Source organism: Dermacentor andersoni, chromosome 4 (genome assembly GCF_023375885.2).
Source record: "Dermacentor andersoni chromosome 4, qqDerAnde1_hic_scaffold, whole genome shotgun sequence".
NCBI classification, from domain to species: domain Eukaryota; kingdom Metazoa; phylum Arthropoda; class Arachnida; order Ixodida; family Ixodidae; genus Dermacentor; species Dermacentor andersoni.
Window position 1 is genome coordinate 28,782,580 of NC_092817.1, and position 24,379 is coordinate 28,806,958.

At 42.8% G+C, this 24,379-nt stretch overlaps 2 protein-coding genes across 2 annotated transcripts in view; one reads left to right on the forward strand and one right to left on the reverse strand.

Moving 5' to 3' along the window:
- Iswi (nucleosome-remodeling ATPase imitation SWI) overlaps positions 1–14,357 on the reverse strand; it is a 32,224-nt gene extending 17,867 nt beyond the window's left edge. The window contains exons 1-8 of the mRNA XM_050183621.3: positions 14,150–14,357; positions 13,469–13,534; positions 13,208–13,380; positions 8,975–9,176; positions 7,359–7,538; positions 2,486–2,641; positions 1,314–1,445; positions 159–474 (exon numbers count right to left, since the gene is read on the reverse strand). Coding sequence (XP_050039578.1) covers positions 159–474; positions 1,314–1,445; positions 2,486–2,641; positions 7,359–7,538; positions 8,975–9,176; positions 13,208–13,380; positions 13,469–13,534; positions 14,150–14,230 — 1,306 coding nt within the window. The 5' untranslated portion in view covers positions 14,231–14,357. The remainder of the gene's footprint in view (positions 1–158; positions 475–1,313; positions 1,446–2,485; positions 2,642–7,358; positions 7,539–8,974; positions 9,177–13,207; positions 13,381–13,468; positions 13,535–14,149) is intronic.
- A 78-nt stretch (positions 14,358–14,435) lies between these two features.
- Positions 14,436–17,131, forward strand: l(3)07882 (Nucleolar protein 14 homolog l(3)07882). Its single transcript, XM_050183625.3, has one exon. The coding sequence runs from the start codon at positions 14,561–14,563 to the stop codon at positions 17,027–17,029; it is 2,469 nt and encodes an 822-aa protein (XP_050039582.1). The 5' UTR covers positions 14,436–14,560; the 3' UTR covers positions 17,030–17,131.
- The last annotated feature ends 7,248 nt before the right edge of the window (positions 17,132–24,379 follow it).

The following is a 24,379-nucleotide window of genomic DNA, read 5'->3' on the forward strand; positions in this document are numbered from 1 at the left end:
CTCAAAGCTTTCCTAGTAATTTCAATTACACCCCTGGATCTACATTCCAAGCCTTCTTCTTAAGGGGGTGATTTTATATGCACAACATGAAGAAGGCTATGAACATGTCATCATGCACGATGGTCACTTATAAAAACATGGCACATCTAAGAACCCACCAGGCTCTGCTCCGTCGAAGAGGTACGGATGGTTGCAGCACTTGCGTAGCTGCATGAGAATGTTGAGCAGTCGCATCTTATCCACTTTTCCAGCTCCGTTGACAACATCAATGTCCTTCAACAGGCACTTGGTGTACCACTCACGCTGCATCTTTGACAGGCCGACATAAATTTTCACTTCCTTCTTGGGCGGCAGCTTTTTCTCAACCTCAGACTTGAGACGACGCAGCAGGAATGGGCGCAGAACAGCATGCAGTCTCTCCACAAGGTGATTGTCACCCAGGCAATTGTTGGTGTTGAACCAAGCGTCAAAGTCCTGTGTTAAAACAGCACAGCAATGTCATGCTGCACTTGCAATACAGTGAACTCACAAATACAAAACTATGGTGTTAGGAGTTATATATGCTGACATAAAAATATTTTTATGCTTTATTTTCTGAGAAAGTTATACAATGTACAGCAGAAATTCATGAAAATATAATAGCAACAATAACAATAAGAAAAAGAAACACTTGAGAACAAATTTGAAAGTGATGTTTTGACCAGTGGTAAGGTTTGGTGACTTTTGGCAAGGTTTTATCATCTGTAATTTAGTCTTCAAAAGACATCATTATCATAACTTGACAAGATAACTGTTCTTACTCACTAGCAGTATTTTATCCAGCTTACACTCGCTCACACCTGGAAATGGTTTCTAGTCACGATGTAATTCTTGTTTCTGTTATTTTCACACAGTGGTAATATGTATTTAAAATCTAAAATAAATCTGCTACACAAATGTTCAATGAACAAAATGGCATTTGTGTATAATACTTTTTTTACCAGTACAATTCAAGTGGCAACTGAGGCAACAGTTTCATTAGATGCCATTCTTGACACATAAGTGAGCATCATGCTAACCACTTAGCAAAATAACAAATGAAGTAATTTTCTCAACAGCAGCAATCAACTGCATATTGCCTTCACTAAAGTTTACAGTAGGCAGTCAGTAGACAAGTACATTTATGAACAATTTGCGTTAGTGCTCTTGTAACATAGAACTGTGCCAGAACTATATCTCTGCAACAAGTTCTCAGCTGTACAACTACATTGCGCAGATATAACACTGCATTAGGTTGCTAGCACATTGAGCAAGAGAAAAAATTGCTACCATACCTCAGACGAGTTGAATACATCAGGAAGAAGAAAGTTGAGCAGGGCCCAAAGCTCGTGCAGGTTGTTTTGCAATGGGGTGCCAGTCAGCAGCAAGCGATTTGTCGTCTTGAACTCTCGCACAATCTCAGACAACTGCATAGGTAACCAAAGTACCAAAAGTAATGAATGAATCCCCTTGAACCAAACAAGAATGCACCCTCGCCAAACATAAGAGAGAACTAAACCAACAAAATGTTAACTTTATGAAATAGTCACGTGGCATGATGCAAAACAGCACCATACAGCCTCTCTGGGGTGAGGCTTCACCGCATAACATTGCTGTGTCGAGGCGAAGCTGACTTTCGGGAACCGGCATTAAGCACGCGTCATGCTTTCCGAGCTTCAAAGCCCATCGAAGTTTCGAAGCCAATACAAAGGCGGAGTTGGTGCCATTGCTGACAGTGGTGAATTCTTTCAATTAAAAATACGGCACCGAACAGCAAGAACCTTAATAGCGAACGTCGAAGCAGCTAGGCCTAGCGTTGCCACGGTAGTGGCTACGGGTGCAAGCGGACCTGCGTGCGAGAGCGCCGGTTCGAGGCGGCTAGATAATAAAAACGGCAGTGGTGGCTTTGATTAATGCCATTTCGGACCTCCGGCCCAGGCAAAAAATCCAGAATATCGGACGGCGAAGAGTTCTTGCATCCGAAATTTCAGACATTCTTATACATTGATTCGATAGGGTATGTGGCGGTGCCATGAAGTCGTCCGCATTATCGGGCATGTCCCAAAAAACGGGCGTCCGGAAAATCGATTGTTGACTGTACACAGGCAACTCTTCCAACCGATGACATGGCGTCGAAGACAATTCGTTACGATTCCTCTATTTCACTCGATCCAGCATTAGCACGACTTTAGTTCCCTTTAAATAAAATTACAGCTAATTTTCTTTGATAGAAGCACAAATTCCCTGAGTTTTTCCAGAGTATTTCCAGAATATTCAAAAGCCTTGAGAATTCCCAGTTTTCCCGGTTGGTAGACACCCTCAGTTCCAATTACCGGGCGTTTTCGCTCACTGGAATACACATAACTTTGACGGGACCACAGCGTCAGCTCAAATAAACCAGAAGTTCAAATTAGGCATGTTCATATTAACAAGATTCGACTATTAATATTGAGAAGTGCAACACTACCTTTGATTTTTCATTTTTGATACGGTGCGCCTCATCAATGACAAGGTAGCGCCAGTTAAACTTCTTGAGGACAGCCTTTTCCCGAATGACCATCTCATAGGAGGTGACGCAGACATCCCACTCTCCAGGCATCAGTGTGTCGCGAATGAGTGCAGCCTGCAAAAACAGCACAAAAATACATGGCACCATCAAGTAATATATTACAAAAACCAATCATGCTTGCAATATTTATGGCCGTGGCACGGTTTGGCTGAGATTTGTCTGTTCCAAGTTTTGTCAATCACACTGCTGATGAAGCAAGTCAAACACTATGTTGTATATAATGCACTGTGTGTGACTGTGCAAATGAAATCTTTTCTCCTCTTTTATTTATTAATTTTTAGGGCACAACTTATAGAGTGGAGAGGCTGCAACACAAAGCCTGATGATGCCTCATGATTAAGAAACACAAGGTTTGAAGAATTATACCTGCCAGTTCAGATGTTAGCAGCAGAAGCGCATACGTATAGTACCGTATTTACTTGCATAATGATCACACTCACGTAATGATTGCACCCCAGTAGTTTGTCATCAAAATTCGATTTTTTTCCTTTCCCGTGTAATGATCGCACCCCGAACTTGCCACAGCGATATGTTGTGTGCAAAGTCTAGCCAATGATGATCGTGCTTACCATCTGTCGAATGCTACACGAACGACTCTTCCAAGACGTACCAAGCGGTCTGCACGCACCGAACAGATGCTCCATTTCATTCCTTCCATCAATTTCTGCACTTCCATGAAAAAAAGCTACAACCAAACTTGCATTGGCTTTATTATGTGTGGGCTTTATAACGGTTGTGGTCAACAACAACAAAAAGGCGCTTTTCGATTCTTCTCGTCTGCACTCGTGGGCACGCAACAAACCGCGAGCGGCAACGATAGTAGCCACGTTTACACTGATATGTATGTTAGAAGTGTACCCTATTCATACGCCGACGCTTGCAACACAGCTAAGATATTCGCCCACCCATAGCGGAAGCATGCCGTATTAAGATAGTAGTGAAGACAAATGCCACAGTTTCCGCAGCGCGCCCGCCATGGGTTTCTGTCACTGGCAGCTAAGCACGCCCATCTCCGTTTCTGTCCCCTCAAAGTGGTCATGGCTACGTAATTGTCACGAACTTGCCGATAGTAACGATACTCATTACTGACAGGGAAGAAACTGTTTCGATATGCATAATGTACTCGCAAGAAGAAGAAAAAGTCGCGTTCTGCGCGTTCGGCTTGCTCTGCCGGCAGCTATATTTGTTTTGGTGTCCCGCACTGTTACAGTGGCAGCCATCTATTTGTTGACCTGTTGTCATCCCGCAGCAAACGCTGGATGAAAAAAAGTTTTCTTCTCGCGGGAAATTTAACCCGCGTAATGATCGCACCCCTGAATTTGCGTGAATTTTTTTACAAAAAAGTGCGACCATTATGCAAGTAAATACGGTAACAATGGCACAGGCACATGTGCCACATATATTCACGCCATACATAATGTAATGACAGAAAACTATGTTTTGGTTACTGCAATGAACACAATTGCATGGTTTGTAAATGTTCTCTTTGTTATGAACAGCACAGGGAACATTACTCTAACAAATGGTGCAACCTGAAAGACAGTTCTCCTGCTCTTGGTTAAGCAGGCAGAATTTCAGAACACAATTTTTTACCGTTTTGAGAGCACTAGCTGCAGGAAACTGTAAACAGTCCCTCTGTAGACTTAAGAGGAATAAGGCAACAGGATCAGGACATTTTAGTTGCTGGTATCAAAGAAAATGAAGTATAATATCTTCCATTTCAGCTGCTACAATAGCACTGTCTGCTACTAAGACGAAAATCAAATGAATGCATCAAAATAGATAGCTATTCCACTAGAAGGAATGTGATAATCTGCCAACAAAATTAGCTATCATTCTCACACACAGCCCATTGTTGTTTGTGCACGAAACATACCCCCAATAATATTTCTTAAGAGCCCATGTGGAACACCCTCAGTGTTCAGAATCAGCAGCAACACCCTCATCTCTTTTCTAATACAGTCGCCAACCGATAAATTGGAAATCCATGATCCAGACATGCTCGTTAATTCAGACAGCTTCGCGGCATAGCCAATGGCCCCATAGACTTAATGTGTAATGACGACCGATATTTCAGACAACTGCCAGCTCTACATTCCACTATTTGGACTCAGTCCGTGGCTGTAGCGTACGCCAACTCTACCACCATTATCTTCTCTAGCAACCTTGACGAAACATCAAGTATGGCCTTAGAGATTACACGCCAGATGGCAATCTCTGAGGTCTTGTCTTGGTCGCTGCTCTACGCCTCTGAGATTTAACTGCAAATGCCAATCTTGGAGGCTTTGCCTGAATTGTGAGATCGCATCAACATCGCGATCATCGCATCCTTTTCCGGGACCCCCACGCATGGCCTGCTATTGCAATTCTATTTATTGAGTTTGCATTCTGCCATGCTGTGTTTGTTTGTTTAGTTTGCGTTCCAGACAGCGCTCTGCTGGCTCCAAGAAGTCTTTCTAATGAAGTTATAGATCATCATCATCATCAGCCTGGTTACGCCCACTGCAGGGCAAAGGCCTCTCCCATACTTCTCCAAGAACCCCTGTCATGTACTAATTGTGGCCATGTCGTCCCTGCAAACTTTTTAATCTCATCCGCCCACCTAACTTTCTGCCGCCCCCTGCTACGCTTCCCTTCCCTTGGAATCCAGTCCGTAACCCTTAATGACCATTGGTTATCTTCCCTCCTCATTACATGTCCTGCCCATGCCCATTTCTTTTTCTTGATTTCAACTAAGATGTCATTAACCTGCGTTTGTTCCCTCACCCAATCTGTTCTTTTCTTATCCCTTAACGCTACACCCATCATTCTTCTTTCCATAGCTCATTGCGTCGTCCTCAATTTAAGAGGAAGCTTTAGCTCTTGGGCCCAACTCCGACGCGGCCTATTCAAATACATGTAAAAACGCAAAAACGTTTTGATGAGATAACCCCTGGACCGATTTTGATGAAATTTGTTGCATTTGAAAGACAACGTTAAATTCTAGTGACTGTTGGAAGCGGAATTTCGATTTAGGGCTTGAATTTTCTTAAAACGATTTTCAAATATTTGACCGTGTGAAAAAAATAGAGGCACGAAGTTAACAAATTCATAGCTCTGCATCAAGAACTGATATCGCGGTTCTGTAAACGGCATCCATTAGATCATTCAAAGCGGACAAATGCAATATGTCATTTTACATCTTACGTGAATTTGTTACGTTGGTTACAACGGTTTTGCAAAAGTTGTATTTCCCTAGGATTAAATTTTTTTATATTCATGTGTAACATATCAATTTTGTCCGCTTTAGATGTACTATTAGATGCAATTCACAGAATTGTATTATCATTTTTAGTGGTCGAGTTACAGAGTTGTAAACTTGATAGTTTCGTTTTTTGAAAATTTTCAATTTTCACCAATTTTTAATAAAAAATTGACGACCTAATTCAAAAATTCGAAACCAACAGTCACTAGATTTTAAGTTTTTCTTTTAAATGCAGCAAACCCCGTCAAATTTGGTGCAGTGGTTGCCGAGAAAAACGAATTCTCCTTTTACATGTATTTAGATAGGAGCACCCGAGCTAAAGCTTCCTCTTAAGCAGAACCCTTTTCGTAAGCCTCCAGGTTTCTGCGCCATACGTGAGTACTGGTAAGACACAGCTGTTATATACTTTTCTCTTGAGGGATAGTGGCAACCTGCTGTTCATGATTTGAGAATGCCTGCCAAAAGCACCCCAGCCCATTCTTATTCTTCTGATTATTTCAGTCTCATGATCCGGATCCGTGGTCACTACCTGCCCTAGTAGATGTATTCCCTTACCACTTCCAGTGCCTCGCTACCTATCGTAAACTGCTGTTCTCTTCCGAGACTGTTAAACATTACTTTAGTTTTCTGAAGATTAATTTTTAGGCCCACCCTTCTGCTTTGCCTCTCCAGGTCAGTGAGCATGTATTGCGATTGGTCTCCTGAGTCACTAAGCAAGGCAATATCATCAGCGAATCGCAAGTTACTAAGGTATTCTCAATTAACTTTTATCCCCAATTCTTCCCACTCCAGGTCTCTGAATACCTCCTGTAAACACGCTGTGAATAGCATTGGAGAGATCGTATCTCCCTGCCTGACGCCTTTCTTTATTGGGATTTTGTTGCTTTCTTTATTGAGGACTACGGTGGCTGTGGAGCCGCTATATATATCTTTCAGTATTTTTACATATAGGCCGCATCAAATGTCACCAACGATGCTCTCACAGTTCGAATGAGCCCGACTCCGTAACTGAAAAGGCTGAACTGCCGCCTACCACAACGAGCTCAAATGTGGACATCAGTGATGACCTGCTAGACTGCGGTGAGCTAATTCCTGCTGCCGTTAGATTTGAAGACTTTGCAGCCATCGACAGTGTGGTTTCGTCGTGTGCCGAACTGAAGGATACCGAAACAACTGAGCAAGTTCTCCTACCATCAACCAGCGACTCTGACTCGGATGATGACGTGCCATGTTATCCGGAGCTTTCCACATGCAGATCTGACTCAAGCCTTTGCAGTCTTTGCATCGGCATACAGCGAAACTTAAAACTGGCAGAAATACAGGCGGACTTGATTGCACGTAAGTGGAAGTGTGTGCCGCAATGCATCGACCACTTGTTCCTTGCACAGAGGCGTTAAAACGTGAATAAAGTGATCTTTTTTGGATACATTCATTTTTTGCTGGCATTCAATAGTTCGGACTTACTTACACTCCCTGTGGAGTCCTAATTATCGTTCGTCGACTGTAATGCGAAGAGTCGAAACCCACCCTGGCATTTTGGTCTCCAATCAGGCATACGGCACGGAGAGATGGACACCACCTCTGGAACTCGCTCATCCAATTGGCCAGTGTTGACTTTGGCACAATGACCATGTGCGGTCCATTGATGTTGCGATAGTGTTTCATGTAGCCCAGCAGTGAGATGGTTTGCAGTGTCTTTCCTAGACCCTGTACAAAAGACAAGATCATGCAACAAACCGTTTATATCAATTTCATGCAGATTACAACTACTCACAAGCTGTTTTATCAAATAGACAAGGTGTTTCGTCACATAGTAATGAATGATTGACAGGGTTTAAAAGGAAACTCTGGCAGTTGTTTTATCACATCAGAGAAATTGTTGTTTCTGATTTTCAAAAGTGCAAGGCAGTTAAACTCGCTTAAAAGCATAGAAATAATTCTTAACAAGCAGAAAACTACATCAACATCAAATGTGGACCAGGAAATAAAGAAAGGTTCACCTCACGGCAGCTGCAGTCAACATAGAGCAGGCATGCACTGAATACAGGAGCACTAGAAGCAACATCTCAAGACAATGTGGTCAAATATAAGGGATTCTTAAAGTTCTTGTGTTGGAAGACTTTTCTTGGTAAAAAAAAAAAACATACAGAAACATTGCTTTTGTAGCTCATGTTGCTGCCAAAACGCTTAAACCAGATGATAAGTCCTACACACTTGCTCACAGCAATGAGTTCTGGATGCATTTAAGAACAGTTTCACGTGTTGGCACTACCACTGCTACTTCCATTGTGGAAAATCACAAGCAGCAAGAAAAGGATGGGCAATAGAAATCCTCTGTTCAAAGGCATGAATCCCGAGTCTGCATGCCAACTTAAAATTAATTTGAATATTCATTAAGATAATGGTCTTTGCAATGAATGTCTAAGCAGAAAACACTATAACGACCATAAAGCAATTTTGGTCCCGAGGCAATTCCGGGCTTATGAAAAAAATGCTGTCTGGTCACTGTGAACAGTGAAGTGACCCGCACATAAGAGTTGAAGCTGGAACTGCTCGGCACTTACCAGCAGCAAGACACCTTGCCAGGCAACACTGAATCACTGTAAACATATCTGCTAATGACAGCTACAGAGTGCCAGTGTGGTGCTACACTGAACTGTGTAGTTTCAACTTTACAATTGAAAAATCCAACACAGCACTGTCACCCGTTTTAAGCACGAGAACACAAACTCCAAGACTGCTGTGGGGACTGTAGTTTATGTATGCACTCTGTTCCAGCAACTCTGATGTCACAAATGTGCGGCACACTACAAACTTTATCGTCAGTCTAACATTTTCAAATTGACAACACCCATTCCCATAAATGTGTTGACTAAAAGACTGCTTCTGTGCCGAGTGCATTAGTTCATTGGCAAAAACAAATGTTAGCACTTTTTTTCATGTATCAGCAATCACTTAAGTTGATCTACAGATACGAAAATATTCTTAAGTGCACCCCGACACAATTTGCTCTCAATAACATCAGATCACAATCACACAGCTGGCCCTGTAACCTTCTAACTCAACATACTCTTTTAAAAGTGTGTGTTCTTTAATCAAACTCTAGCCCGTTTCAAAACAGTTACTGCCATCATAAGTCTCACCATTTCATCAGCAAGGATGCCGTTGATGCCATGTTCATACAGCGAAATCATCCAGTTAAGGCCTCGGATCTGGTAGTCACGAAGCTCACCCCCTTTGATATAAGTAGGTGAAGTCTCGAAGCGTGTAACTGTAATTTCCTTTCGACGGCTGTCCGAAAGCAGCTCTTCATCTTCTTCCTGTTCTGTCATCCGGTGTCGCAGGCTGCCACAGTAAAAGCGAAGTCAAGCAACAGCCCATTCAGGTATTGTTTTAAAATATTACACTATTTTAGGTTACAAGACCATCAGCCACTTGCATATGGTGTGACCAAAAATAGAAAGGTTGTTGCACAACTAATCATTCCTTCATATAATATTTTGAGACACGGAAAGTGGCGAACAATAGTGCGGCAACGACAATTCGCTGCTTTATCAATTCTACAGCTGCATATGACAACATAATGGCTAGGACAAGCGTCTTTCCAATTTACATGTGAACTCATGGTAAAGCAATAACTGTCCCACACAATAAGCAATGCAAGTATCACCAAACCAGCACCTCAGTTTTCTACTAGAGATGGAAATGCAGAACAGTGATGTGCTGCACATATAGCAATGACATAGGGAAAAGTCACAGGCCTGCATGGCGCATGCAGCTCAGTCACAGTGCAAACTGGAAGAGCGGCTTCATAGGAGGTCCATTTTTGGCAGCATGCACTAAAGGGGTCTTCGTGGCGGAGTCTCTTCGCGACGTTTACACGAGAACGATCTCAACTGTCTGCCCGGCGTCAATGGAGAGCTGCAGATTGTGCTGCTCTCTGCACAGTAGTCTGTTGAGCCTGACGATTTGTTGGTATTCCCTTTGAAATGTGGCAGTGACACAGTCGCCTAGCCAGCCAGATTTAATCAGGTATACATGTTTTTTCCATTCTAGCATTTTTGTATACATCTCCTTAATCTTCTTTTGCAGCGAAACTGTTAAGGGCTACTTTCCCCACTATTGTATCCACGTAAAGGAAAAAAAAACGAAGATAGTGCATTGCCGGGCTGACCCATGGCAGAGATGATGCAGGCGTTAAGCACTCCCCATGTGTGGGCCGATCCTGAACATAGTGCAATGCCAGGCCGACCCACGGCGGAGGTGCAGTTCAACATTAAGGGGCCCACATAAACAGCTTCGTTGGTCATCCTTCACAGAGTTGAAGGGCACTGAGTTTTTTCTTCTTCAAACCTTCTCCATCTACCTTGTACCGCTACCTGTGCTGGATCAATGGATGGATGTTATGAGCGTCCCCTTTGGAACAGGGCGGTGGGTTGCGCCACCAAGCTCTTGCTATTATACTGCCTAATGTCCAACCTAGGTAAAAAAAAAAAAAAGAAAAGATTTTAAAAACGCACGATGTTCCCATAACCAAATTTTCTGACCCCCTATTGTAAACTTTGTTTTTGTATGTCTCCCATTCTCTTGTTTTTTTCCCTACGTTTCTTCCACCAATATTCCAAATGCCTCTTACTAATATCTACTGCAGATATGTTTACTTTCCCCCTGCTGTTGCTGAACCCAAGGGCTTCAAGGAGTCCATTGGTGCATAAATCGGCCGCTGGGCAGATATCTTCACATTCTAATAAAACATGCTCCATCATTTCCCTAGCTTTACCACAGCAAGCATATGCTTCTTCCTTCTTATATCTCGCTTTACAGGTGTGTGTCCTAAACCATCCTGATCTTGCTTCGAAAGGTAATGAGCTTCCCTTTGAGTTATCATAAATTGTTTATTTCCTGGTTTCATTTTTTACTCTTAAGTAGTTACTCATGGCAAGTTTCTTTTCCAATGCCGCCACCCATGAGATTATTTCAGCCTCTCTGACTTTCCGCTTGACGTTCTTTGTTGCTGTGTTCCTCACCCTACAGGCCACATACTTGCTGGTAAGCTTCCTAGTTATTTTCCTCCAATGTGAATCAATATTTTTTCTGTACAAATACCTCAACACTCTCCCAGCCCGTTTACTTTCTTCCATATTCCTCAGTCGTTCCTCATAATTAATTTTACTATGAGCTTCCCTCACTTCAAAACTTGTCCAGCCCATATCACCCTGTACAGCTTCATTTGTAGTCTTCCCGTGAGCGCCTAATGCGAGGCATCCCACTAACCTTTGGTTGCTATCGAGTCCTGATTGTACCTCTGATTTCAAGCAAACAACCGCATTTCCAAAAGTAAGTCCTGGAACAATTACATCTTTCCACATACCCCCAGGGCACCTCATACCTATTTATCACCATAGCACTCTGTGCTTATTATGGCTGCATTTCTCTTCCCCTTTACTGCTATTGTTTTTTCCTGTGTTTCCATACATTTATTGCCTTCGTTTATCCACATACCAAGGTATTTATATTCTGTTACCCGAGGTATTTCCTGGCCCTGTATCGCCACTGTCTGTTCACTGTTTTCATTGAATACCATAACACTTGATTTTCTAACGCTAAATTTAAAACCTAAATTCTCGCCTTCCTGTCAACAGATATTAGCCAGACGTTGCAAATCACTTGGCTTATTAGCTAGCAACACAATGTCGTCCGCATAAAATAAACCTGGAAGCTGATGCAACTGCTACATGGTGTGCCACCTGGTGTAATAATATGCAACTGCAATACAAAGTGTGCACATGTCAACGCTACACGCAGCGTACATGCCAATCGTGTGTCTCCTTGCACACTAGGATGTGTTTATAGAGCATGTTTCCACTGCAAGCTAGCGAGCGCTGCCATGGCTCAGTGGTAGAGTAGCTGACTCCCACGCAGCGGGCCCAGGTTCAATCCTGACGGGAACTGGTTTTGTTTATTTTTCTCATTCCCGGTTGTAGCTGCGACAGACACCAGCAGCGGTGGACATCACCAACCGAAACAGCTATTGGAATGAGCCAATCGCGTCGCTGCAATACTTACAGCTTACACTGTAATATTGTCCTAAGTCGAATTTCACTTGGCCTCAGCTTTAAACTAGATATTTATAATGCACAACTTTTTTTTCAAATTTCAGTTAATGCTACCAAGTGCAAGGCAAAACAACATTTAAAAACTTAAAACAGCTGTATATATAACAAAAGAAAGCGCTTCATTATATTGCGTACGTTGAACAAATTGTACATACAAAGCCCCTTTCTATCAAATATAAGATTGTGTGCGCACGTAGTATGGGCGTCATATGACTCAATCTGGTTGCGATTGAGCCTATTCAGGTTGATATTTTTGGTTGTAGTTGGCTCCTTTGTGCAAGCTGCAAAAGGGAGCCAATCGTGATAGAGAATTTCGATCCGCATCAGATTCGATCATGATAGAAAGTAGTTGTGTGACACTGGTATAACACGTACTCACAAAATTTAGCAAAGTATAAACAGGATTTCAATGACCTTTTTGCATGCATTTTCGAACCCCTAACAAAGCCTATAGTTCACACAGAAGTGATATTCAGGGTCTGCCGTTGACATGCCTTAATTTAGGAAAACAGATGTTTATTTATGTTAAACGAACTTCATGCTAATGTAAGCAATTCAGTAAACACTGGCAGGCAGCTAAGGCATTTCTTGTCACAAGATCATGCTTTCCATGAGCGCAAAAAATTTGTGCATGTCGCATGTTATTGCATCATAAATTCTAAGTCTGTTTAACTACTACTAGTGTATAAAGAAAAAGTCACCTTTTTCAGTTAAGAATTTTTGTAAACGGATTCCTCACTGGGATTCAAAGCTCAAGTAAGTGGATGGAGCGACCTTGTTTCAAGCCCTTTGTCTTCCCCAGATATATTTTTACAAATGGAATGAAAAATGGTTGCAAAGAGTGTTTTAAAGAGTTCTTGCAAAGAGTGCTTTACTAAATAATTCTTGTATCATTCCATACAACACAGTTAAATATACTACAGCAACCACAGGGCAAGTTCTGGGCTTAACAAAGGAAAAGTAGCGTCACTCATACTTTCTAGACTGCAATTTATAGCAAATATTACTAGGCACACTGCATGGCAGCGACAATGCGCTTTTTTTTTTTTTTTTTAATACAGAATAGCAGGTTGTCTGTGCATACAAAACGTAGATGAAAATTTCAGAAATAGACGTGTCAATGCACTTGCTTGGACAGCTACCACTGCATTGTGCAAGTAGCAAAACAGTTCCCAAACGTTACACAGTAATAACTACGGAAAATATGTATAGAAAGTCTCAAGAACTGCGCAACAAATTAAAGTGACAGGCATGACTCACTCTCCCATGGCCGCAAGTTTAGCTTTCTCATCATTCTTCTTCAACTTCGGCCGGCCTGGTTTCAGCTTGAGAGGCGACGTGACACCTTTTGCCGCGCTACTTGTGGTCATAAAATGAGCGAAGATTTCCGTTTGTTGTAGCAGGTAGTCGAAACGATTGCCCCTGTCCAAATCCTAATAAAGAAGTGCAGAATGCGGTGCTCAGTAAGACATACGAAAGTTGTTCCGACAAGCTAACTCGGCCATACTTTAGGCATCTTACCAGCTTGCTATCGTAGTCCGTTTCATCCTTCTTTTCGGTCGCCAGGCCCTCCTCTTCATCAGGCGTCTGCAACACAAAGTACACCGGACGCTTAGATTAAACGTACTCAAAACGGCGCGGCGAGTCCTAGGTAACGGAAAGCGACAACCGACGTCCTTGTCGCGTCGTCGCGGTCAGCTACTGCTGCTGTTGGTGTGCTCGACTTTCAGCTGACAGACGGATGGATTAAAAACAGATTGTTGTACTACACATTCAGAAGAACTGCAATTTGTTCCAAATGCCGGTTATTGGAAAGTCCGCCAAAACTCCACAACACTACCGGAGGAAGGCTCTATGAAGCGCTTCGGAAATCATCCCGACACTTTGATCTCAAGTTCGTCTTCGCAATTTTCGATCGAACAGGCGCCGGGAACTGCACTGAATACCATATTTCCTCTGTAATAGGAAAGTAAATTTTAGCCCATTGGCCCTGAGTAAAGGCCCGCCAATTATTTTTCACAAACACATGAATAATGACTTTAAACGCACCATTGCACAGGTTCATGACATAAATCCATCAGACGAAATCTGTATCCATGCTATTTCGATCAACTTACATACACGGGTATATACATCTTGAAAGAATCAATGGGACGAATGACAGACTAAAGTTGAGCTGTCGTACGATCACTGCAGACTTACGGATTCCTTTGTACTCTCCGGACTTTCCTCCTCCTCTTCTTCGGGCATGGCCTCTACCATCTCTGGATTTTCCTCCAGCATCTTGGCACTGTTAAACGATTGGCTACTGATCGTTTACTTTACGAATTAACTAGTACAAAACGCGCTACAAAGCATGTGCACTAATTCCCGGCAAAATGATGCCAGCCCTAGCCTCGTCCCGGAACGCAGCGCAGCATAGTGTAACAAACTGCGGCAGATGTCGCTACCATCAATAGCGTTTTTTGAAACCCTCGAACCAAGTATTTGGCCAGCACCTGGCACGTGCACGCATTGCGTTTTGGTTGTTCAAATTTAGTGTTGTGGCCATTTTGGTGTAGAGCGTGGCACGTGGTTTACGTAGTCGCGAGAAGAGCAGACTGTGGCCGCACCATGAAGGCGAAGCGTAGTGGTGGTGGTAAACCAGTTAAACAGCCGGAAAAGGTAAACCCGTTTGAAGTGAAAGTGAACAGGCAGAAGCACGATGTGCTCGGTAGAAAGTCGAAAAGTGACCGTGGCCTTCTTGGTGTTTCTCGAAACAAGGCGATCAAGAAGCGCAAAGCGACTCTACTGCAAGAATACGTCTTGCGGAACAAATCGAGTACCTTCATGGACAAACGGATCGGTGAATTCGACTCTGCTATGAATCCGGACGATAGGATGGCAGCGCGACTAGCCCAGGAGCGCAAAATTTCACAGAAGAAAAACGTATTCAGCCTCAATGAGGAGGAAGAGTTGACGCATCTCGGCAAGTCTATCAACGACATGGAAACCCACGACGATCCCCGCAGTGACGACGAAGATCTTTACGACAAGTTGGGTCGGGACTTCACTGAAAAGACAAATTTCGGTGGGTTTCTCACGAAAGCCGATCCCAGCAGCGATGCTGCTAAATCGCGACGAGAAGCCATTGATCAGCTTATTGCAGAGTCAAAGAAACTTAAGTACGAAAGGCAAGTTGAGAAAGACGAAAACTTCGAGCTTACGGAGAAGCTCGATAAAGACTGGAAGGAATTCCAGAGTCTCTTAGCTGCCTCCAAAAACAAGAAGAGCGCCGCAGGAGACAAGGAGGCCAGTACAGATGAATACGACGTGCTAGTGAAGCAGCTCAAGTTTGCACCCTTGGCTGGACAGGCTTCCGAAAGAGTGAAGACAGAAGATGAGATTGCCCAGGCGGAGAGAAAACGACTCGAGAAGCTGGAACAAGAAAGAAAAGCCAGGGCCCAAGGGACCGAAGCGAGAAAGCACGCGGATAAGAGGCAATTAGCCTCTGCTGACGATTTGGACGACAGCTTTTACAAGCGCGAGCGCATCACTGCAACCACGAAACAAAGTGAAAGCGACGAGGACGAGCCTGAAGAAAATGAAGAGGCTGGCCGTGTCACTGTCGAGTCGAAAGAGGAGTGCGACAGAAGCGCTGATGAAGACTCTGAGGAGGGGGATGATGAATCTGATGAAGATAGCTACGCCGATTTGGAATCTGACAAGGTCGCTAGTAGCGACGATGAAGAGTTACGAGACGAGAAGATTAACGTGAGAGACACCAACTCAAATTTTAGACATGCCAAAGATAAAAATCTACTATCAGAAATGCACGTAGAACTAAAAGAAACAGGAGTGGGCAAGCTAAAGTTAGCAGTTGTTGATGTACCTGATACTGAAGAAGAGTTTTTAAGGTTGCTGGGAAAAAAGACTGCAGATGAAAAGGCTGCCCTCATTGAGCATATGATTAGAGGCAATCAGACAAGTTCATCATGCAAGAAGCTTGAGAGGCTCTTTGTGTTTCTTCTTCAGCACATCAGTGATGTGGCAGATGTCGACATTCATCTGGTGGACAAACTGTGCCCTCACATTTACTCCCTGGTGCAGCTTTCCCCAACAACGTGCGGCCACTTCCTTTTAGATGTAATTTCCGAAAAGGAGGAAGAACTTCAAATTCTCTTGAGTAAGAAGGCTAGGTTTTCAGTGCCTTTCCCAAGTTTTAGCACTCTGGTGTTCTTAAAGCTTGTAGGGCAGTCCTACTCTGCTTCAGACTTCTCGCACATGGTTGCTACTCCAGCAATGCTTTTTGCAAGTCACATGCTCACTTGTTGTGGACTTATGGAGCCTGTAGACTTTCTAAGAGGCATCTTTGTAGCCAACGTTTTTCTCGAGTATTTGGCATATTCTAGGCGCTTTTCACCGGAGCTCCTCACTTTCCTAGCACGGCTTCTTTCCCACAGTGCCTTGAAGCTTGAAGATGATGGAAGTGCAGCAGCTGTCGGTGAAAGTGAGCTTAAGCTTCCCTTGAAAGCTTTAGGAAGCAGCCAGGTGGAAATGACTGGCGTGCTTAAGCTGAAGATAGTCTATGCTGGTGTCAAGCTCATTGAAAAGTGTGCATGTTTGTATGAGGCACTGCCTTCATACAGGGAGCTGTGTGATTCACTGTTGGTCGTATGCCAAAAACTTATGGAGTCCAGTTACCCTGAGAGCCTGAGAGGTGTGATAGAGAACACACTCATCAAGCTTGATCACAAAGTTGAACGCAAGCCACTGAAACCAATCAAAAAGCCACCACCGACAAAACCACTTTTGGAGCCAAGGTTTAGCATGAAGTATGATGGCCGCAAGCACTTCTCAGGTGGCGAGAAAAAAGTGGAACTCAAGAAGCTGAATTATCAGTACAAGAAGGAAATGAAGGGAGCCATGCGAGAAGTGCGTAGGGACAACCAGTTTTTGGCTCAGCACATCCTCAAGGAGCAAATGGCAAAGGATACCGAACGTAAGGAGAAGGTGAAGCGCATTTACAAAGAGCTTGCCAGTCAGGAAGGTGAATACAAGGCACTGAAGAGGAAGAAAGAAAAACTGTCAAATCGCATGTAAATAATGCATTAGGTACATAGTGTGTAATATATTTTGCCTGTACTTGCAAATTCACATGTAAATACTGAAATATACTCTGAACTTGTGTTGTAATACCTTTAAGTCCAATAGCATCTGTTGCACTCATTGCATAATTCTTGTGTCTGCAATTTCTGTCACACCTTGAAAAATGCACATTATGTTCTCCAAGGACCAGAAAGAATGCTAGTTATGTAGTCTCTGCAGAAGTTTTGAAAATGCCACCAGTCAAAATCTCAACCCTTTAACTGCCCAGTTTTTCTTTCCCCTGCTGCTTCATAGCCTCTGCCGGGTTTTTGTTGTGTGTTGCTTCAGTAGGTATTTCATGCTACATAAACCTGGTCTTTCATCGTGGTTTTCTTCCAATTCGTAATTTATAAATTATTCATATATCTCTTCACCTGTTAAAGTGTTCGTGGACCTGCCACACTGGTGCGTCATGGTTGCCCCCTAGAATAAAGGACGTGGTTGCCCTGCTGTCACATAGCACTGAGGCATTTGCTCCACCTGTAGTCAGGAATTTAACTTGCAAGGCTTGTGCGTGTTTAGATGTCTTCTCCAAAGATGGCACAATAGGTACGCAATGTTATTTTTTGCACAAGTTTCTTCTGTAGAGGCAGGAAGTGTGGTGGTAACTCAGAACGAGTATAATCTGGAGTGGCAGTCGGAGGGTTAAAGGGAAGCTGAAGCACACTTAAAAAAAAAAAAGATGAATTTTCAGCAAAAAACATAGTTGTTTGTCCTCTGAATGAGATCAGTTTAACAGGCCACAAGTCACCACAAGTTGGCTTTAATTTAGCAGAAATGAGCAGCACCATCTGCAGGAGACTGCGGGTCGATTAATGGCTTCTGAAGGTGAAGACGATCGTGATTTCGTCCTCGGTATTGGCAAGGCACACGATTTTATAGAGCACTCCCATAACTTTTTGCTGACATCTATATCGAGGCTGGTCTCCTGCGCTACGCACAGTGCACGACAGTGAAGAGCTTCGATGAAATTTAAACAGCGATTGTAGCACTGCTACATGTGCAATCAAGAAACTTGGAATTGGAGTCTCCTAGAGAGCTATAACATCTTGACACATCTGGTGTATAGCGCTGCATCCATCACAATGACTTAGCCCTTAAAACAGCATGTAACCTAGCAATTTCCTTTTGTATGTCAAAACTTTCCTTTACTGAAACATAACCAGTCATTTTAGGGCATACAGTTATGTAAAATGCAAACAGTACCACCAGTGGGTTGCTAAATTTGGAGAAAATGAAGGTCTGCACTCGATGTGTAACTGTATCATTTGTAAGTTTGCTTTCTCTTTGTTTACTCGTTATATTTTCTGAGCTAACATTATTGTATCATGGGAGAACAAAGACTAAGACTTCTAAAGACCTTGCATATGCACCTGTGATGGTTTAGGCCAAGCCATGCTCCAGACAAGTCAAACCTTCCGTGTCCCAGCATGTTCATCGAGTTAAAGCACCCTGTAGGAAGCCTGCACAGATTGTTGTGGCAGACTTCCTTCTAGGCACCTTTGTCAGCAACATGCAGGATAGCACAGGACCTATAGGAATATAGCAGTGCACTGCACGAACACATCGTTAGGTGGTGTGCAGTGGCAGGTAGTACGTTCAAAAAAGTGACATCTCGCATGCTGCACAAAATTCAAAACAGGAACGTATGGAAAGGCAACATGGGAACATGTGCACATACATATTCACGAGGAGGTGCAAAATGTGCAGACTTCCTAATACACACAACCTTTATCTGATGTGCAAGTAGGCTATAAAGTTTTGGTAAGAATGTGGTGTGCAGACCGCATTCTTCTGTACCCTGAAATGTTTGACCTCAGCGCAAGATCCAAGCAAAAAGATGTAATGGCAAAAATAGAGAATTATGTGCCAATAACAAATGGTTCTGTTGCTGCATCAAAATAAAACACAAGAAGACTGCCCATTTCCCTTTCTGCATTCAATGTGTAACACTGGTGCAAATTACTCGCAGGTGCCCATTTCTTGGTTTCCAGTTCATTTGATGCCTGCTCATGCTGCTTACATGCATCACACATTTAAGTAATAAGGCTATATAAAGGCACCACAGTTTATTTGATGCTTGCATTTCACTTTGGTACATCATTACACTGGCAATCCAAAAAGAACTACAGCTCACATGGTCAATAAATAAGGACGGTAAAAGTTGAGTGCAGTTGGCCAAGAGTGGAGAAAAACAGCAGGATTGAAGCTTCTTTTTCAAACTGGCGAAGTTATAATTGCAATACTTGATTTGAACTTGAAATTTATCGCATATATACAATAAGTACATTTAGGCATGAAACCTATACAGAAGGAGGTCTCGTAGTCAAAGACTAAAGGCGAGACCTCCTGTTATACTTACGGCAGGAAAACAAGATATGTTATTACAGCAAACAAGAAATTGGTGGATACATGATTAAGAGCATAAATACGTAATAAATAATGAAACATAGGTATGAAAGAAAAAAAATGCATAAAAAATTAACTTTATACATATTGCAAGAACGCTCACAACTCAAGTTTATATGAACTAATGGCATAATATTCTTTAAGCTTAGTGGGTAAGGCATTCCATTGTGAAGTTGAATCAAAATTAGCAGTGAATTTTCCATAATGAGTTCTTGGTTTAGGCAACAAGAAGCTATTCTGAGAAACGAATCTTGTAGAAGCAACATCGGGGAACTGATCTGGGTTAATTAGGGCTATAGGGAGTTTTCCATTGATGAATTTATAAAATAAAATGCCGAGGGAGTATTCGTTTAAGTTATCCAGTGGTAGTATGTTGTGATCACGAAGCAACAACGAAGTGTTAGCTGTGGGATTGTTAAATGTCAAGATATGTATAGCCCGATTTTGAATGTGCTGCAATGGGGACAAATATGAGGGGTGTTACCCCATGCAGAGATAGGGTAAATAAAGAGACCATGAATAAATGAGTAATAAAGTGATAGCCGGGTTTTAATATCAAAGTATGACCAAGCCTTTAGTAGAATTCTAATGCCACATACCGATTTCTTCATTAGTGAGCTTATATGCATAGTAAACTTCAGATGCTTATCCAATTTTACCCCCAGTAAAGTAGTATTGTCAGAAGCAAATATTATGTCATTACCAATATGAGTAGATGGAGTGCCAGAAATGTACCTATTGTATAAAGAGAAAATAATAAAATTAGACTTCTTAGTGTTAATACTTAGTCCATTACTATGGCACCAGTTCAATACACAGACGGCATCTTTGTTGATTTTGAATAAGAGTATAAGCCTATACATTTATCTGCACTTAGTATGTTAGTGTCATCAGCATAAAGTATACAATTAGATGAGCTTAGGCATAATGGAAGGTCGTTGATATAGATTAAGAATAAGAGAGGACCAAGAACAGAGCCTTGCGGCACACCAATATTCGTTACTTTAGGTAATTGGTAAGTACTAGATATGTATGCCGATTGTTCTTGATCGTGTAAGTAACTGTAGAGTAAAGTTAAAGCTGGGCTGGTTATTCCAATCGATTCTAGCTTCTAGAAGTCTCACAACTAATCAAACTGGACAATTAAAAATAGCAGCAGAATAGTAAGGACATACATTGTCTTTCAATGCTGTATGCTGCTCCATCAGTTGACTCAACAAGACACCTCTTGATACAACTTGATTTCTTTCAAGCTTTCATTTTTCGTCTTTTTTTTTTTAATGGGTCTGCATTAGAATAGTCATGCGAACAAAAACTCGGCTGTTGGCTTGTGTATGGCAAAAGAGGGGAGAGGAAGCCGACGCAGATGGAAGGGGAGAAGGCGCCTGACGGAGGCAGTGCGGTGGAATGTGCCCCGTGTAGTTTGTGTTCGGCTATCAGCAGATGCACTTCACTCCCAGGTAAGTCCAGACACATTCCGATAATCTTGTTAGTGGCTGCATTTGTGTTCTGTGTTCTGTAGAGTTTGAAGTAATGATGAACGCCGATGAATCCCATTGATTTTCACTTTATTTTTTTACTGTGACAAGCTTATTCTTCTTATTTTCCTGAGAAAAGTAAGCCCTCCGGATTGACATTTGTGCCTATGTGAAGATTATTTTCCGTTTTGTCACTTGGAAGAATCAGCAGCACCCACCCTTCTCCTATTCTCTCGCTCTCACAACTAAGCACTCCCCCGTTTTGTTGGACATTTCTGCTTTCTTCATTCTAATTTACGCACATGCTTATTCTCTTCCTCATTGGGGGTGGAGGAAAGTGAACTATTAAACGTTGCCAAGGAAAGCAGTTGTTGCTCGGATGAGATTCGTCCGCTTGTCAAAACGTTGGCGCCAGAGACATCCCTAGTTCAACCACTGTTGATCCCTTCCAAGCCTCCCCCTACCTGTTTGTCTTTCCCACTGAATATTTTGTCTATATATACATGCTTTTTAAATACTTTAATATTTGATATCATTAAACGACATGCATTTAGCCTGTATCTTGCCAAGACATTAGGGGAACCCTGCTCTACACGTTATTTAAACACTATTTTTAGGGGTGTGTTAATATTGGAAAAGTTCGATTATCATCCAATATTATATTTTTAATATTTGTATGCGATTCAGAAAATATATATTCGGAAATGTTCGAATATTCGGTTGGATACTAATATTCGAATCAAATCAAATATATTGCTGGCTGTGCGGAGCAAACATGGTTCTTATGATTTGTTTCTATTTAATCTGAGAATATTGGGACAACCTTGTGCTGAATTCTGTGATGATTTCGTGCTAACAAAATATTGCCTGTGAAGCACACTTAGCCATTAAATGTCAAAATATTCCGGCAAAAATCTGCCTCTCAGTAGCAAGCGGCACAAGTTTGCAGACAGCGAGGGTGCACTTTTTTTTTTCTTTTTCAAGCGAAGTTTGTATTGCCTGACCCGCGCTATCGGTGTGGCTGTCGTCCTACGCGAGAAACTCAAGCCGCGTGAAAATAAAATTGCTTGTTGAGCTGCAGCTTCGAACTATCGACCTCTGGGTTGCGACACAGACCCTGTCAGCCACTACCAGTTCTTCACACGAGCCCTTTAGACGCGGTGCAAGGTGCGAGCCAATCACAGGCGTCGCCTCTCTCCGAATGAGAGAAAGGATGTGATCATGCGTTCGCTCGCCTCACACCCGCGGTTTCCCCGTCAGTTCAGGCCCGGCAGTCAGATGGGGAGGCGGCATTTGGTTCGTTCTGCAAAAGAGCAGACTGCGTTGAAGGAGCGGGAGCGGGCCGCGCATTGTGCGTTCAGCTGAGGAACAGGCGGCGTTTGACGAAAACCGCCACGAACTCGCTCAAGAAAGGGCTCGTTTTCTACGTGCCGACCTCGCCATGAGGGAGCGCAAAGCCGAGGCGTTACGACTACGACAACGAAGTGCCGTGCATCCCGAGCTTTGCTTGCACTCCTCTTCGCAGTAGTTGAAGGGCGATCATTTTTTTTTCTTTAAGAGCGCAGCTCTTAGGCGCCCGTTCCTGCATTGAGCGTCGGCGTGCCTCGTCCTCTATTGGCATAACCATGCGAACACCGAGCGCAGCGGGGAATGAAAGAACGTGATAGCGAAGAGAGCGCGAGGAGGGAAGTGGAGAAAGCTACCTTGAAGCACGTGTCACTGCTCTGCCGGTCGGTGCAGTGATCGGTGCAATGCCTCAATATATCGCGATATGAAAACATGTACAGAGCTGCATTCAAATTTTGCATTAGGGAGTATCGTAATCATTGGCTATTTTTTTTATCGCAGCACCACCTCCAATTCAGAGCTTATTGCTTGACAGCAAGTGCGACGAGTGATGACTGGCACAGGGTCAAACGCCTACGAGCTTACGGGCATTTGATGTGGTATAATAGGGCACAGGCTGGTGGGGACAGCTATTGAGAATAGCTACATTTTCCAAGCTAATATGAGCCAAATACACAATGTTTTAGTATGACAGCTTACTAGTTGTTTTTAATATTGACAACGCAATTGAAATGTTCCAACATAACAAATTAACCAAACTTGCTAATAAATTTAACATGAATGTGCATATCATTATTCAATATTCGAAGCTAAGTATACGATTTGTATTGGAAAATTTCTATATTCGCACACCCCTAATTCTTTTTGTTATCACTTCCATGTATTGCTCTAGTCATGCATACCACTAAAACACAATATGGTTTTTCATAATCTCTACAACATTCACAAGTCCATTGAACCATATCCCACAGGTGTAATGTCATTGCTAGCATCTCTACTTCATATTGCTTCTGTGTTAAGCTGGTTGAACAAGGGAGTCATTTGCTGCAACATGGCTCTGGGTACCCACAATGGTGCAACATGCAGGGCAACTGAAGTACTAAATGGTGCTAGATGTAGTGTGCTTAAAAGTTATAGAACAGTACAGACTAAGCTGGAATATGTGAAAGGCACAACAGGTGCACAACAGCTAGCATGGCCATACCCAGAAATTAATTTCGGGACCAGGGATGACCATTTTGAAATATCTATTTTACCTTGTGCATGAATCAAGCACATCACTGACATATAATAGTATAAACATATATATTTCGGCATATACATATGACAGAGCATGTGGTGAACAGTACATTGCCATCAGAAACCCCCCAACACTCCGCCTGGTTACAGCCCTGGGAGCTAGTGTCCACATTTGTTGTTCTTTTCATGCCTCATTTAGCAATATGGACAAATACAGGCTAGTGATATTTTAGTACCCTGGGGACCCAATACGAGCCACGAAAGACCTGCTGTTACACTTGCGCCAGTCGGGCCATAGAGACATTTTTTATTATTAGTAATCTGCATTTAATCTGTTTATTAAAGCGAAGCTTTCTTTGCCTCTTCCTTCGACTTTCCCAATGCTGCTGCTGCTGTCCGGCACACCGCATCAGGGGGTCATTCAGAGCGTGTGTGTACATAACAGGAGCGAGTCAGAGAGGAAAAGCGACACGAAACTCGTTTTCACCCAACCGCGCCGAATGTGCCCAATGCCCTCTGGAGCTCCCTGGGCGTCGCCACATTAGCCTCTTGACGGCTGTAATTATCCGTGACACCCCTCAGAAGCATTGCAGAAACTGCAGCGCTTCCCTTTCTACTAACCTGCGAGTCCAGAGGGGTCATAGATAGAACTGTAGAGCGAGGAGAAGAGGCAGTTCCCAAACAAGGGGGGGGAAGTGACGTGAGAAGGCATGGAAACCCTACTACTATACGAAAGCGGTTGCAGGGAAACTGGATATGCTTAAGTTCAAGGTACGGGACAGTACATTGCTGAAGTTTCTGAAAAATAAATAACCACCATGCAAATGTGTCA